The sequence below is a fragment of the Corvus cornix genome, chromosome 15 (genome assembly GCF_000738735.6).
Source record: "Corvus cornix cornix isolate S_Up_H32 chromosome 15, ASM73873v5, whole genome shotgun sequence".
Taxonomy (NCBI): domain Eukaryota; kingdom Metazoa; phylum Chordata; class Aves; order Passeriformes; family Corvidae; genus Corvus; species Corvus cornix.
In genome coordinates this window covers 2,862,431-2,876,067 of record NC_046345.1, presented here as the reverse complement: position 1 = coordinate 2,876,067, position 13,637 = coordinate 2,862,431, and the positions used below count along the sequence as shown (strand labels likewise).

The window sequence follows — 13,637 nt, the reverse complement described above, 5'->3', positions numbered from 1 at the left end:
TTAGTGCATTTGAAGTAAAATTTGGTAAGGCAGGACAAGGAGCGATCCCAAGTGTCACGACACAGAGAGATGTAACGTGCAGGGAAAACAATTATTTTGCTGCTGCCAGAGGAGAAATCTGCAGGATCTTGCACTAAAACTCAGCCTATCTTGTTTCAGACCAACCTGACGTTCGTGGGCTGTGTGGGAATGCTGGATCCCCCAAGGATTGAAGTAGCTTCATCCATAAAGCTGTGCAAACAGGCTGGCATCAGAGTTATTATGATCACTGGTGACAACAAGGGCACGGCCGTGGCCATTTGCCGCCGCATCGGGATCTTTGTGGAAGATGAGGACGTGTCCACCAAAGCCTTCACCGGCCGGGAATTCGATGAGCTGTCCCTTGCTGCCCAGAGAGATGCCTGTCACCATGCCCGGTGCTTTGCCCGTGTAGAGCCTTCCCACAAATCCAAAATCGTGGAGTTTCTTCAGTCTTTCGATGAGATCACAGCCATGGTAAGCGATGGTTACTTGGTTAGAAAGGCAAATGCTATGTTTAAACCCTAATTAGGCCTTCTCAGAGTAATTCCCCATTCTGGAAAACACTTGCTTCTATGTTTCCTTGCACTTAGTGAGTTTTAAGGATCCCAAACCACACCCAGTGCAAAATTCCTTTCTGGATCTGTATGTTAATGCCCACCCAACTCTGAATTCTCGTTTTAGACTGGGGACGGTGTCAATGATGCCCCTGCACTGAAGAAGGCAGAAATTGGAATTGCCATGGGTTCTGGTACTGCAGTGGCCAAAACTGCTTCTGAAATGGTTTTAGCAGATGACAACTTCTCCACGATTGTGGCTGCTGTGGAAGAAGGACGGGCAATTTATAACAACATGAAACAGTTCATCCGATACCTGATCTCCTCCAATGTTGGGGAAGTTGTTTGGTAGGTTTAATTTATTTTTCCTTTGAGCTAGAGTAGTGATGATGGAGTCCTTCAGTATTTCTCACTAAAACTGGAGGAGGAAGTTCTCCAGGTAATGGATCTCTGTGGAAGTTGCATGTTTCTGGCCTGGTCTTTAGTGAAGAATTGTAGCTTGCCACAAAAGTTGCACATTGTGTTATGTAGAATATTCTAGCTCAGTAAGTAATGCTTTCCAACTGTTTCTATGATTGGAATAATTCTCTAGAGAAGGAGAACCAAAACCTTAATCAAATAGTACAAGATCTGGAATTTCAGATAACGTAGTTATGGGCATGGTTTAGATGTTTGCTTAACCTCAGATTTCAGGAACATGTCTTGTGTTCCTCTGGGAGGAGCAGTGGTGACCCAGCACCACAGAATGCATTTCTGGTGACAAAATGTAAATATTGGTCTCCTCACAGTCCTTACATCAAAGCAGACTTTCTCCCAGAGTGGGATAAAGCACAGCAATTGTCTTGCCTTGTTTCTTGTCAGCTTTAAGGCTGTCCTTCATATGGCTCCTGCTGCAGCCCCTATTTCTGTTCTATTTATTCACACAGGCTTGGAGCCATGAAAGTTACAGGCTCATTAAACTTCTGCAGGGACTAGCAGTAATCTAGGGAAATGAAGCTTAGTCATTTGAGCTAAAATGTGTCTTGAAGAAAGTGGTTTGCAAGCCTTTATTCATGTGTATATATATATTTACCTATACAGACAAGTAGAGTGGGGAAAAAACAACCCTAATTTTTGAAGTTACCAGAAGAAGAAGACAATGCTTCAAAGCTTGCATGCCAGTGGTTAGTCTTTGCTCTTGGGTATGTGTTTAGTTTTCTGATTGTAAATATTCAGCTTGTGATCTTTGGTGGGTAAGAGAGAACAGAAGTGCTGCTGCAGGCTTAGACTTAAACGTTACTGACATGCACAAGAACAAGCTTGTAACTGGTGGGTTTCTTTGTAGTATCTTCTTGACTGCTGCCCTGGGTTTTCCTGAAGCTCTAATTCCTGTTCAGCTGCTGTGGGTAAACCTTGTGACGGATGGTCTCCCTGCCACTGCCCTGGGCTTTAACCCTCCTGATCTTGATATCATGAATAAGCCACCACGCAACCCCAAAGAGCCCCTGATCAGTGGGTGGCTCTTCTTCCGTTACCTGGCTATTGGATGTAAGTACTAATTGCTTTTTTTTTTTCCTTAAATAAACTAAGACATCAATTACAACCAATTTTTTTTTCAGTACTGGAAGTCTTGAGGCCGAAGTTCAAGTGTGGCAAGCGAGGTCTTGTCTTGAGTATGGTTCACAGCGCTGAGAAAAGCTCTTTGTTTACTTTCAGGTTACGTTGGTGCTGCCACAGTGGGTGCTGCTGCTTGGTGGTTTATTGCTGCTGATGGTGGTCCAAGAGTTTCCTTTTACCAGCTGGTATTTGTTCAGTTTAATATCTTTGGGGGGAGAGGGGAGGTTCTTGCTGCTTTCATACTTGAAATGACTGTACAAACCTGGTAGGTTACGGGAATTTGTATAATTAGACATTTTCAGACTTGTTACTATAAAACTTCATCATGATTAATTAGTCTTGATAGCAAAGCTCAGAGTTGGGATACCTGAGCCTCTAACATTTGAAGGACTAATTGTTGTCTTGTAAATGAAAGCCTAAAGGGGATTTTTCTAAAGCAGGCAAAAGTTCATAAGCACTGCTTTTAGGAGTTACAGTAGTAACTTTCCTTTCTGTAACACTCACTGCTTTTTCCTAGTTGCCTATTTTACGTTTTAAAAGGTAACAAGCTGCGGAAGTGAGTTGACTCTGTTCTGTTCCAGAGCCATTTTCTGCAGTGCAAGGAGGACAACCCAGACTTCTACGGGGTCGACTGTGTGGTGTTTGAGTCCCCGTATCCGATGACAATGGCTCTTTCTGTGCTTGTCACCATAGAGATGTGCAATGCTCTCAACAGGTTCGTATGTCCCAACAGGAAAGCCAAGCCTCTGCATAGCTTGTCCAAAATCCTGCTTTTTGTGCAATTTGATCCTTGGTGGACAGCTCAGCTAATGAAGAGTGAGTCACATTTCCCTTCCGAGTTCTGGTAGTGCAAACAAAGTGACTCTTAGATAACATTTGAGATCTCTTATCATAAGGTGTATTTTTAAGTCTGCCAATTCACTCTGGTATTTTACTAAGCACAAGCAACTGAAATATTTTCCATTATTTTTAATCTAAGCTTAATCAATCAGATTATCCCTCCTATGTTGGTATAAAGTGATATCAAGGAGAACTAAAATAAGAATGCTGAAGATATGGAAAATAGCTTTTCCTGCCCTAAGGGAGTGTGGGTTTAGCCAATTAATATTAGATTATAAATGGAAACCACTAAATAGCACAATGTCAAGGGTATTTTTCTTCAAATAGCTTAGAGGTCAGTTAATTTAAAAACAAATAAACTTGAAATGCAAGTGCACTGGGGTAGTCCTACATAAAGATACTGCTCTACATCTGCTGCTCTGGATCTCAGCCTCCTCTCCAGCACAGCATAAATGCAGATGGAATCAAGAGCCAAGCATTAAGAAGGTGCAAGTTCTTGACCCTCTGTAAGTCTTTCTGTGAACTTGAGCAGAAGTGGGTGCACTTGGGGCCCTGGTAGACTCGGGGGGATTGTGTCTTAGGCTGCCATGTCCACACTTCCCTCTCCTCTCTCATGGAGAGGATTTTGGAGTCATAGTGAGAAGAACAGGCTAGACCAGGAACGAGCAGAACACTTGAGACTCTCGAGAATAAACCCGAGGCTGATGGTGACTGCTTTGCTAAGCTGACTTCCAGGCCAGTTTGAAGTTGCAGCATCCAAACTGTATCCTGGGCTGTTTCCTGCCTGGGATCCCCGTGCCTTGCCAGGCTGCTTTGTGGTTCTCAGAGCTTCCTGTTGGTGTTACAGTCACACACCAGCCGTGTTTCTGTTGCAGCCTGTCAGAAAACCAGTCCCTGATGAGGATGCCCCCGTGGGAGAACATCTGGCTGGTGGGGGCCATTTGCTTGTCCATGTCCCTCCACTTCCTTATCCTTTATGTGGAACCACTGCCAGTAAGTGCTCGTTCCTTACCCCCACCCTTGAACTCCCAGACAGAGCAAAACCTTGTGTGAGGCTTGAGGCCAGGGCTGGAGGGGGAGCTTGGTAACCCCTGGCTTTTCTTTCAGATTATCTTCCAGATCACGCCTCTGAACGTGACGCAGTGGCTGATGGTATTGAAAATCTCCCTCCCTGTCATTCTGCTGGATGAAACACTTAAATATGTGGCCCGTAACTACCTGGAACCTGGTAAAGATGATAGTGTGCGGCCTGCCACCAAACCCTGTGCTCTGTCAGCATGCACCGAAGGAGTTTCCTGGCCGTTTGTGTTCATTACTATGCCCCTGGTTATCTGGCTTTACAGCACAGACACTAACTTTAGTGATATGTTCTGGTCTTGACTGACATGGTGACGAGTTTTACATTCAAAGGAAAAAAAAAAAAGTTTAACTTAATTTTTTTATTGTTTAGAGCAACTGTCTATTTCTGCTGAATTTTCACATGAACATATTTGCCGGTGATGGAGGTTTCATAATCTAGATTTTGGTTTTTTGCTTTTTCTGACTTCAGTGGGGGCAATATATTCCTCTTTTATACACAGTTAAAGTGTCCATTGACATGTACAGAGAACTAACACTATTTTATGCAAATATTTTTTTGTAGATGAAAAGCATGTACAGTGTTCTGTTCAATAGTCTATTCATCATGTAAAAAAAAAAGTAAATTTTTTTTGAGCCAGCGGACACTATCAAACTAAATTGGCAGCAGATTTTAGGGAATGAATGTGTGTTGTCTAAAACTAAAAAAGCATGTAACTGTTTGTCTTCTGCATGATCATCCAAACTTAATTTGTCATAAAGTCAGGTTTTGTTCACGAGCAGAACTTTCTGCACTGGGTAGAGAGTCCTGCTCCCTGGGTCAGGATTTCTTCTCGGTCCCCTCTTCCCTCACTCTCGGTTCTTGACTGTCCTTGTTTACACCACTTTCTGTATGAGGTATGCCTGATCTCGCTCGTGCAGAAAATACCATTCCAGGTGCAGCCTGCTGGGGTTCTTCCATACTCTCAACACACATAGGGTTGTTTTTTTTAAGGATTATTTATTTGTCTATTGTATTTTATTGTAACAGACCTTACTTTGCCAGTGTTGCCCATTACGCAGGGATAGGGAGGGCTACTTCTGTCTCCTTAAATCTAAAGCCTTTTTAACACACACACACAACTGTTTCAATTAAAAAGAGGGGTTTAAGTTGGAGTTTAATACCTTTTTTACACGTGTCAGATCCTTTCTTTTTCTTTCTTCTTTTTTTTTTTTCCCCTTTAAGACCAAAATTTGCAATGAGACCTGAAAAAATAACTTGCACTGCATAGCTAGAAATTGGATTTCCTACACTTAGGGCACTAATGCTCAGTTGTATACATGGAGTTACTCTGCTGGCCTATTGTTAGCCTGACTTGAAGTAACAAGCTCGTGTGTGTTTTTTGTAAAATCTGTAAATAGCACATGACCAAATTGAACATATTGTATAGAACTATTTTTATTTTAATGTGGCACTAACCACCTTCATTATTACGGTAAATGTTAAAGCATGTTTTCAAATTCAGTCCTGTATCAACAATGTGTAAGTCATTAACAGTCCTAACTGTGGTGTTTTTCTCCAATGCCTTCCAACTTTCATCGACTAAAGTGAGTATTTTTCTTCCATTTCACCCTGCCAGTGGTGACTTGCTGTAAAATAGCATATGCTGTATACATGTTGAAGAATAAATAGTAATTTCCTTCATTCCCATGCTGTGTTTTGTCAAACTCTGCTGTGCTACATTATTATCACCACTTTAGACTCTTGTTTTGTGGTCTGAAGCTCAAATTACTGATTCCAAAGGCAAAGCACTTGCTTTTGGTTTAGTGTACTTTAGGGTCTTGTTTTATGGCACCTGGGAGCCTTAGTGCCCCAAGGACTTATAGCTTTTGGTCTTAAGTTTGAGATAAAATCAGACAAATCTGTAACTTAAGACCCTGACAGCTGTTACCGTGAATGTTTAGTGTCCAAAACTCTCTGGTACTCGTGGTCAGGTGCTGGTTTACTCCAAAGCTTTTCCCTGCTCTGAAGTAGGGGCTGCCCTTCAGAGCTGAGCACCCTTCCCTTGTCCCTGGTACCTGCAGTGCTCGAAGGGCAGGTGCTGCTCCTGGCAAAAACAGCTCATTATTTGTTATTTGCCATCTGAGAAGGCAAAAGAACAGTCTCACTTTAACAGGGCAGTCTTTGAGACTTGCCCTGGGGTCACTGTGTCTGTAGAGCAGCAGGTGCTGTTATCTTGTGCTGGCTCAGTCTGCTTTAGTAACCAAATTCAAGCAGCTTTGTGATCCCTCTTAGACGGGAAGGATAGTTCCAGGCTATGTTCTCTTGGTGCCAGCTGGAATCCAGCGAGCACACATAATTCTCAAGGTTTAAGCTCTCAAGTGGAGAGATGCTCCCTCAGAACACAGAGGCTCTATCAGAAATTCCACTGCATTGTGATACTTTGTTTATAGAGACTTTGACTTGTTTGAGTTGATGCTGAAGTGGCTCAGAGGAGCTGACCTGATGATGTAGTAGGTGTGTTGCCAAACTGTGAGCATTCAAATCTCCTTGAATGCCCTTTTTTAGTGTGGAAGAGCCAAGCTAAGGTTTTGCATTCCACAAAACCACTGGTCTGTGCTGGCCATTTGCTGTATCAATAACAAAGGAGCCGTATGAGACTCGTCCCTGTTTCTTGAAACAAAAAATAATAGTTCCTGTGATGGAGGATTCCTTGAGATCAAAGTATGTACCAGTATGTTACTTGCTGGAAACAAATTAGCAGCTTAGTTCTGTGTGCTCCCACTGCTATTGACAGATGTTTCCAGGGCAGGAACGCCACTGAATCCTTGAACACAGGTTCTGCTGAACCTCAGAGCACCACGTGGTGGCCTTTTTAAAGCCACGTGTCTGGCTGCCACCATGAATAATTTGCTTCTTGTTCGTGTCTTTTATGCCAAATAATCCTGCTATACACCCCCTTTTCCCCTCTCTTAAGAAGCTGAAGGGGTGAATGACTGTAGATAAGTAGAATTCAGTCTTCAACACCTTCTCTGTTGGATCTGTCAGTGTTGAAGATGAATCTTGCTGCTTGTCATGGATTTCCACAGACATCTGAGAGCTCGTTCATGCCGCAGTCTCAGAGGCACTTGGGGTAGGGCCTTGTGTTCCTTGGAGTTTGCCTTGAAAGCTGGATGAGTGGTGGGCAGATGGAGTGGGCTCCATCCCTGCAGGCTCCTGAGCTTACAGGAACAGTCAGGTTTTATAAGGTGCTCCTACAGAGCCCAAGCAGTCTTCATCTGCCCTGTTTTTCTTCTATTTCTCCCAGTCTTGTCCAAGTTTTCCTGCAGAAATGGAGCAATAGGCTTCCCCAAGATCAGCGCTTGCTGGTCTCGGGTTTGATGGCAGCTGTGCTGTGCTTTCAGGACTTCTGTTTTCCAAGTGTGGTAAATCCCACCCTTGCCTGGTTGGGATTGACCAAATGTTCAGATCTACCATGAGCTTCCTCCTGGGCAGTGAAGCATCCTGCCCTGGAATCACGTCTTTGTGGTCCTGGAGCTGGAGTGCTGGGTCTGGGCTTCAGCCCTGGCAGGTGAGCAGGCTGGGGGAGGCTGCAGGAGGAGCATGAGGCAGCTGAGGGCTTTTCTGGTCTAGAAAGTACAGAACTGCAGTGCAAAGTTTGTAATTTCTGCAGGAAATGTCTGAACTAAAGTGTTTATCCTGAGCTGTATAGATCCTGTCATCCTTCAGCCTCAGTCCTTTCAGCTGGAGAAGCCAGGAAGGGAGGACTTTTCAGGACAGACTCATTTACCAACATCTCATTTAATTTCTTTGGTCCCAAATACTTCCTCTCCAACTTCCCCAGTGCTGGGGTTGAAGAAGGTAACTCCTACTGAACCATGTTAGCCCAGAGAAGGTAACAGCAGCCCTTAGTCAAGCAGTACTAACTCAGAATTCCCCAGGCTTGATCTCCCATTCCATTCTTAAAAATAACTTCATATTTTTTGTTTCTCTTTGCTCCCATCTCACCGAGCTTTTTCATCTCTGCTGTTTTCTGGATTCCTTGGTGCCCTCACACATCACTGCTTATTCTCCAGTGTGAGAGGGGTGTGTAAGACCAGGATCAATCATGGGATTGATGCTGCCTTATGCTGGGAACACCAGGAAGGATATTGGCTTGTGCTGGGAACCCAGTGGGATTTGGAATGAGAGCAGCTCCTCCTGAATCCCGTGTTCTGTAGCAAGGAGGATGCTCAGGCAGCTGCAGTCATGCATTGAATTTTTAGACAGGAGCTTTTGTCTTTGTAGTGCCTTGGGGCTCTCTGCTTTCACGTGTGAGCGATCCAAAGTGCTGAGCTACACAACGAGCTGCTCCTTCTTGCTGGCATCTGAGCAATAAAAATAGTTCATACTTGGTTTCCCAAAACATTATTGCAAAAAAATGAGTATGAAAGAGGCTGCAGAAAAACATTTCTACCCGTCTGTCAAAGTGCTCCGAGGCTTGTGTTGGTAGAGAGGCTGTTGGGGAGGTTCCTGGTACGAAACTGAGTTTTTAATCTGATGATAGAATGCAGTACAGCAGTGCCGGCCCGAGAACACAGCTCGAGCCCAGAGTTCATGGTACACAGCCCAAAGGGGGCTGGATTTGCTGACATGAAGGGAGGTAAAACCAATACAGAGTCGTCTGTCTCTTGCACCTGTCTTGTTTACTTTTTTGCACTTCTAACCATTAACTGTTTCCCTAATCTCTGCTAATTACATCCTTAATTGCATTAATATGCATTTTCAAATCTTAGCAGGAGAGCCCAAATTTTAGTGTTGAAGCAGTGTTTGGAAGAGCTTCCCTGGAGCTGTAGGGACTCAGAGCAGTCTCTCCAGACACAAGGCTGACCTTACGCTGTGGTAGGGGTGAAGTACAGCAGGAGCTTTAGGATGTTGTACTCTACCCTTTGCCTACACATTAATCCGTGTAGTTTAATGACTTCTTCAAAGCTTTCCTACTGCTTCCCAGAACAAGCTGCCTAACTTGGAAAAGGGACATTGTTAGGTCACTTTGGGGCCAAACTTGCCGTAATGCCTCGACTGTAAAAAACAAGTGCGTGGTGTGGAACTTGAAAGTAAAAATTCCAAAGAAGTGAGAATTGTCTGTTACCACTGGTCAGGCAGAGAAAGGCAAAAGCTAATTAAATGTGTCTTGTTTTTCACTGCAGTCTCGAGTAGGAAGTGCTGGCTCTGCTGATAATCAAGAGAGCTGAGCCTTAATCCAGAGGATTCTGAGCTTCAAGAACAAAGTAACCTGAGAGTGTCCCTTCAATGACAGAGCAGCCAGTTACCAAACTTAACATTCTTTCTTCTGTCACTGTTGATCTTAGTCTTGCTTGTATAATGATACTTAGCATTCATCCTTTCATTAACTGATGCCTTTTCTTTCTTTCCTTTTCAGCAATACTGGAGTAATCGCTTCCTAAACAATTTTGCAGAAATGTAAGGTTGTTTTGTTGCGTGCATGTGTTTTTAGCAACACATCTACCAAAACTTCTGCATGTATCGTGTAAAGATTCTTTGCTTTCCCTAAAAACAAAACTCATTGTGTTCTCTGTGGAAGAAATGTGTGGTACCATTAGGACTTCATGATACAGATGTACAAACGTGCAATATAGCTTACCAAGTCGGAACTCTCTCCAGAGAAGTTGGGTTTCTGTGCTGCATGGAGAAGAGTTTGGTTATCCTTGAACAAGAATTGCAGAGCTGTCAGCCAATTTCCATATTCCTGTATGTAAAATGTCAGTTTATACAATGTACAATATCAGATAATGCATGCCTTGGGTTGTAGACGGATCTCTCTCTGTATTGTATCATCCAAACATCCTACTCCAACAGCTTCTGTACAATGCTCTCCTATTTATAAACCCATGGAAACGATTACAGATGAATGTTAAACCGTAAGCCTCCACTTCATAACATTGGATTTTTTTATCATCTGTGCAAATCAACCTCTTTTGCACTGTAATGTAACTTATTTAAATCTAAGGCAGTAAGACAGATGTTGGTGCAATACAAAATATCGTGATGCATTTATCTAAAAAGCAACGACGACGTAGCCAGTTCCCACAGCTGCATGTGTGACCTTTAGAAGTTGTAAATAAGATCAATTGTCTATTGACATGCTGACAGTAAGGAGCATCACACCTAGTTTCATTTGTATCAGGTAAATAAATTTATTCTACAATACATACTCGGCGTGTTATTTGATGCACTTTGTTTCCTGCAGGTCCGTGCGTAGGCACTGCAGCGCGCTCTTACTTTAATGCCAGGATGACACTTTTTAGCACCAACACCATTGCAATCTTTCCTCCTAGAACTATGCAGATGCAGCTGCTCCTCGGCAGTATTGACCTCCTCGCTGGTGTGATTCCTCTGTCCAGGGGCTTGTGTGTGTGTTTAAGGGACACTGTCAAGTACTTTGATCACTCAGTTTTTTTAAAATGCTCCATTGTTTGTAAAATCCCTCTGAGAAACGGTAAAATAAACAATTCTTTCCCAACTACATCTTTATATTTTTTTTGTCCTTTTCTATTTTCTAAATTGCCCCAGCCTAAAGTCGCTCCTCGTCTCTTCCCTTTCTGTAGGCAAAAGGAAGAGAAGCCAAACGTGTTTGCTCCAAACCACACCACGAGCATCCTGCTGGGAGTGCTTTGGGCTCACTCCCTTCCCCAAACCAGGGGCTGTTCTGCCACGAGCTCACAAGGCTGCTGCCGGGCAAGGCTAAAGCACTCCCAGGGTAAAAGCTGGATTTTCCAAGTGTCCTGTAATGCTCTGCTCCAAAGCCCAAACACTAGGTTTTGTTTGGAATAAGAGACAACTTAGGAATGTGTTTTACATTAAGTGTAATGCCTCTTAGCCTCCAGCCCCTGATAGCAGCACCCTGCTGGCAAACAGCATTATCCAAATGAGGTGACACATCTGAGACCCTTCAAACGCAACAGTGTGATGTTTAAAAATACAGGGGTCGAATTCCATGGTCCAGCAGCTCTATAGGATGGTGGAGGGTGCGTTAACGCATCGGGCTGAGTTGCTGGTGGCTGCTTCCTACTATGGTAGTGCTGTGCTGGGCAGGCTGAGCTGTGCTGCTCGCCCCGGGGCTGTCAGAGCCCGGCTCCGCACTCCCTTATCTCCCGCTGCAGCTCCTCTCGCAGCCGGATTTAGAGCCGGGCCTTGGCACACACCGCCGCCGCTGTCAGCACAGCCCCTCCCGCTGCAGGGCTCCGGCAGCGCTTCCCACGGACACCTGAGCTCAGGACCGCAGGCATTTGGCCAGGGCAGATGGGGGAGACAGCCCCATGAGCACCTCTTCCCTTTCTCAGCCTCAGCCCGCCTGGGAAAATGGAGCGTTTCTCAGAGCTCACCATCACTGTTGTCCCAACGCACCCGTGTGGAACTCGCTCCAGCCCGGCTGCTCCTCTCCTGCCCCTTTTTCCTGCCTGTGGAAATTCTCGTCCCCAGCACCGGTGCCAAAAGTAAAGCTCAGCAATGACAGGAAGTCGTTATTCAGCACCCAGCTCGTGCTGCTGTCACAGCGAGGTGCATTCCTCAGCTGGTTCCAGCAGCTGCACGTTCAGACAGCTCTGAGCAAACTCACACCAACTCACACCTTATTTTTAAACATTTCTTTAAAGGATGATCTGCAAGTTTAAGCAGAACGAGTCCCCCAGCTGGAGTACAGCCATGTGAGGAGAACGTGATGCTCAGTGGGTTGCCAAGGTAGTCAGTGCAAGAGTATGTGTTAAGAGATGCTGAAATAAACAGCTTCATCCTCCCCCTCCTCCTCCTCTTCTCCCTGCAAACCCCCAGCTCTAAAGCATCACATGGATGAGTCCACTGACAGCACAGAGCGAAGAAACCATTCCCCACAGCTCAAGTTATGAGGCATTATGGACATATTACACCAAACTCTAAATACAAAGGGCAGGAAATATCCCTATTTTTACCTCGAGGTGAATTTGAGTATGATTAGAGCCCACATCCACCCCCAGGAGGGTGGGTGAGAAATGGGAGAAGCTCAGAGCACCTGAAGAGGTCTTCTAAAAGATTTCATCCCAACAGTTTTACCCACATGGAAGCACAGAGAAGACTTTGGACATGAATTTATCAGGCTCCAGGGATTTACCCAATACCCTGAACCATCCCTCTATTTGCCACATGGCTGTTTTGATGGGATGATAAGGGAGGAAAAGGAATCTTATCTCCAAACTCACAAAGTCCTCGGCCCCTCTGGAAGCTCTTTAAAAGGGAAGTTTGTACAGAGTAAATGTCCACTGGGGACCCACACCCAACACCCCAGAGCCACTGACTTTGCAAAGCAAAGGCTCAAGCCAGTGAGTGAAAACAGATTATTCTATTTTGTTGTTCCACCAAGTGATAGCCATGGACTGGCCAAAGGGCTTTCCTTAATATAGAAATTGTTACATTGAAGTTACCCAGGTGAACATTTTATTTTTTTCCTGAGTTGTTTGCACCAAAATTTATCTATCTATATTATTTATTATCTATTTCCTCCCCAAACACCCAGTCCTCTATACATCCTTGCCTCCTCTTGGCCAGCTTCCAAAGGACACTTTAACCACCTAAGGCTATTTAGTTTGAAGTCACAGGTTTATACTGAGTTTAAGCCCTCCTAAGGTCACTAAATTCAAGAACCATGGACACTGCAGATCTGGGGTTTTTAAATATATTTGGTTGTGGTATGTTTGTGTAACTTGAAATGACAATGGCAGACACAGCCTTTGAGATTTTCTTACCACTGAGATCTAAATGAGGGAATAGCGTTTGCTGAATCAGAAATCCTGCCTGCTTCTGCCCTGGATGGATCAGTTTCCACATCACTGAGCTCCTGAAAAGCAAGGAGGGAAAAATCGCCACACAAAGAGGCTTAATGAGGAAGACAGTTACTGAAAGGGGGAAAAAAAAAATCCTGGTTAATCAAAAATCTCTCTATAATCAGCAGCAGCAGAAAAAGAAGCAGCAACTCGATTCAACAGAGGACACTGATATGGGCCAGCAGTCCTCAGTCCCTCCTTTATCTCTGCTTCACAATTCTAGAATTCCCATGATCTGGAAATCAGAATTAGAAACATTGCCACTATTTCAGGTGTTACCAGCACATGACAGGAGTAAATGCATTATTTAGGCAATTTCTAACCACACCATGAATATGTGCTGCTTTTAGACTCTGGTAAATTCAGCCTTTTAGCCCTTACCCAAATCTACGTACAATTTTGAAGAAATTCTGTCCCTTTCCCATCACTTCTTGTCAAAGTGATGAAAGAATTAAAAGTTAGTAATGAAATATGTGATTTAAATTTGAGGATTTCGGGCAAACAGGGGCACTCTGCCTTTACCCAGCCCCAGACCAGCACCTCAGACACACCAAGACTTTTCAGTACAACTGGATGGCAGCAAATTTCTTGCCTCATGTCCAAACTGTTTCATTTCCATCACTGATTTAACACAGCCTGAACTTCAGTTCCTGGCTTTGTGATCTTTTCTTCTCGGGTGCAGAGCATGTGATTGAGGGAGGGAATGAGGTCAGC

At 44.2% G+C, this 13,637-nt stretch overlaps 1 protein-coding gene across 2 annotated transcripts in view; it reads left to right on the top strand.

Moving 5' to 3' along the window:
- The window catches only part of ATP2A2 (ATPase sarcoplasmic/endoplasmic reticulum Ca2+ transporting 2), a 43,977-nt gene extending 33,695 nt beyond the window's left edge, over positions 1-10,282 (top strand). The window contains exons 14-21 of one of the 2 annotated variants that reach the window (XR_005603183.1): positions 160-495; positions 703-923; positions 1,900-2,102; positions 2,271-2,356; positions 2,753-2,886; positions 3,887-4,004; positions 4,119-5,675; positions 9,491-10,282. Coding sequence is in view for 1 of the 2 variants with exons in the window: in XM_039561157.1 (XP_039417091.1) it covers positions 160-495; positions 703-923; positions 1,900-2,102; positions 2,271-2,356; positions 2,753-2,886; positions 3,887-4,004; positions 4,119-4,239; positions 9,491-9,504 (1,233 nt within the window). In the remaining variant the exon portion in view is untranslated. The remainder of the gene's footprint in view (positions 1-159; positions 496-702; positions 924-1,899; positions 2,103-2,270; positions 2,357-2,752; positions 2,887-3,886; positions 4,005-4,118; positions 5,676-9,490) is intronic. The other variant, XM_039561157.1, reaches the window with a different exon arrangement.
- Positions 10,283-13,637: the final 3,355 nt, after the last annotated feature.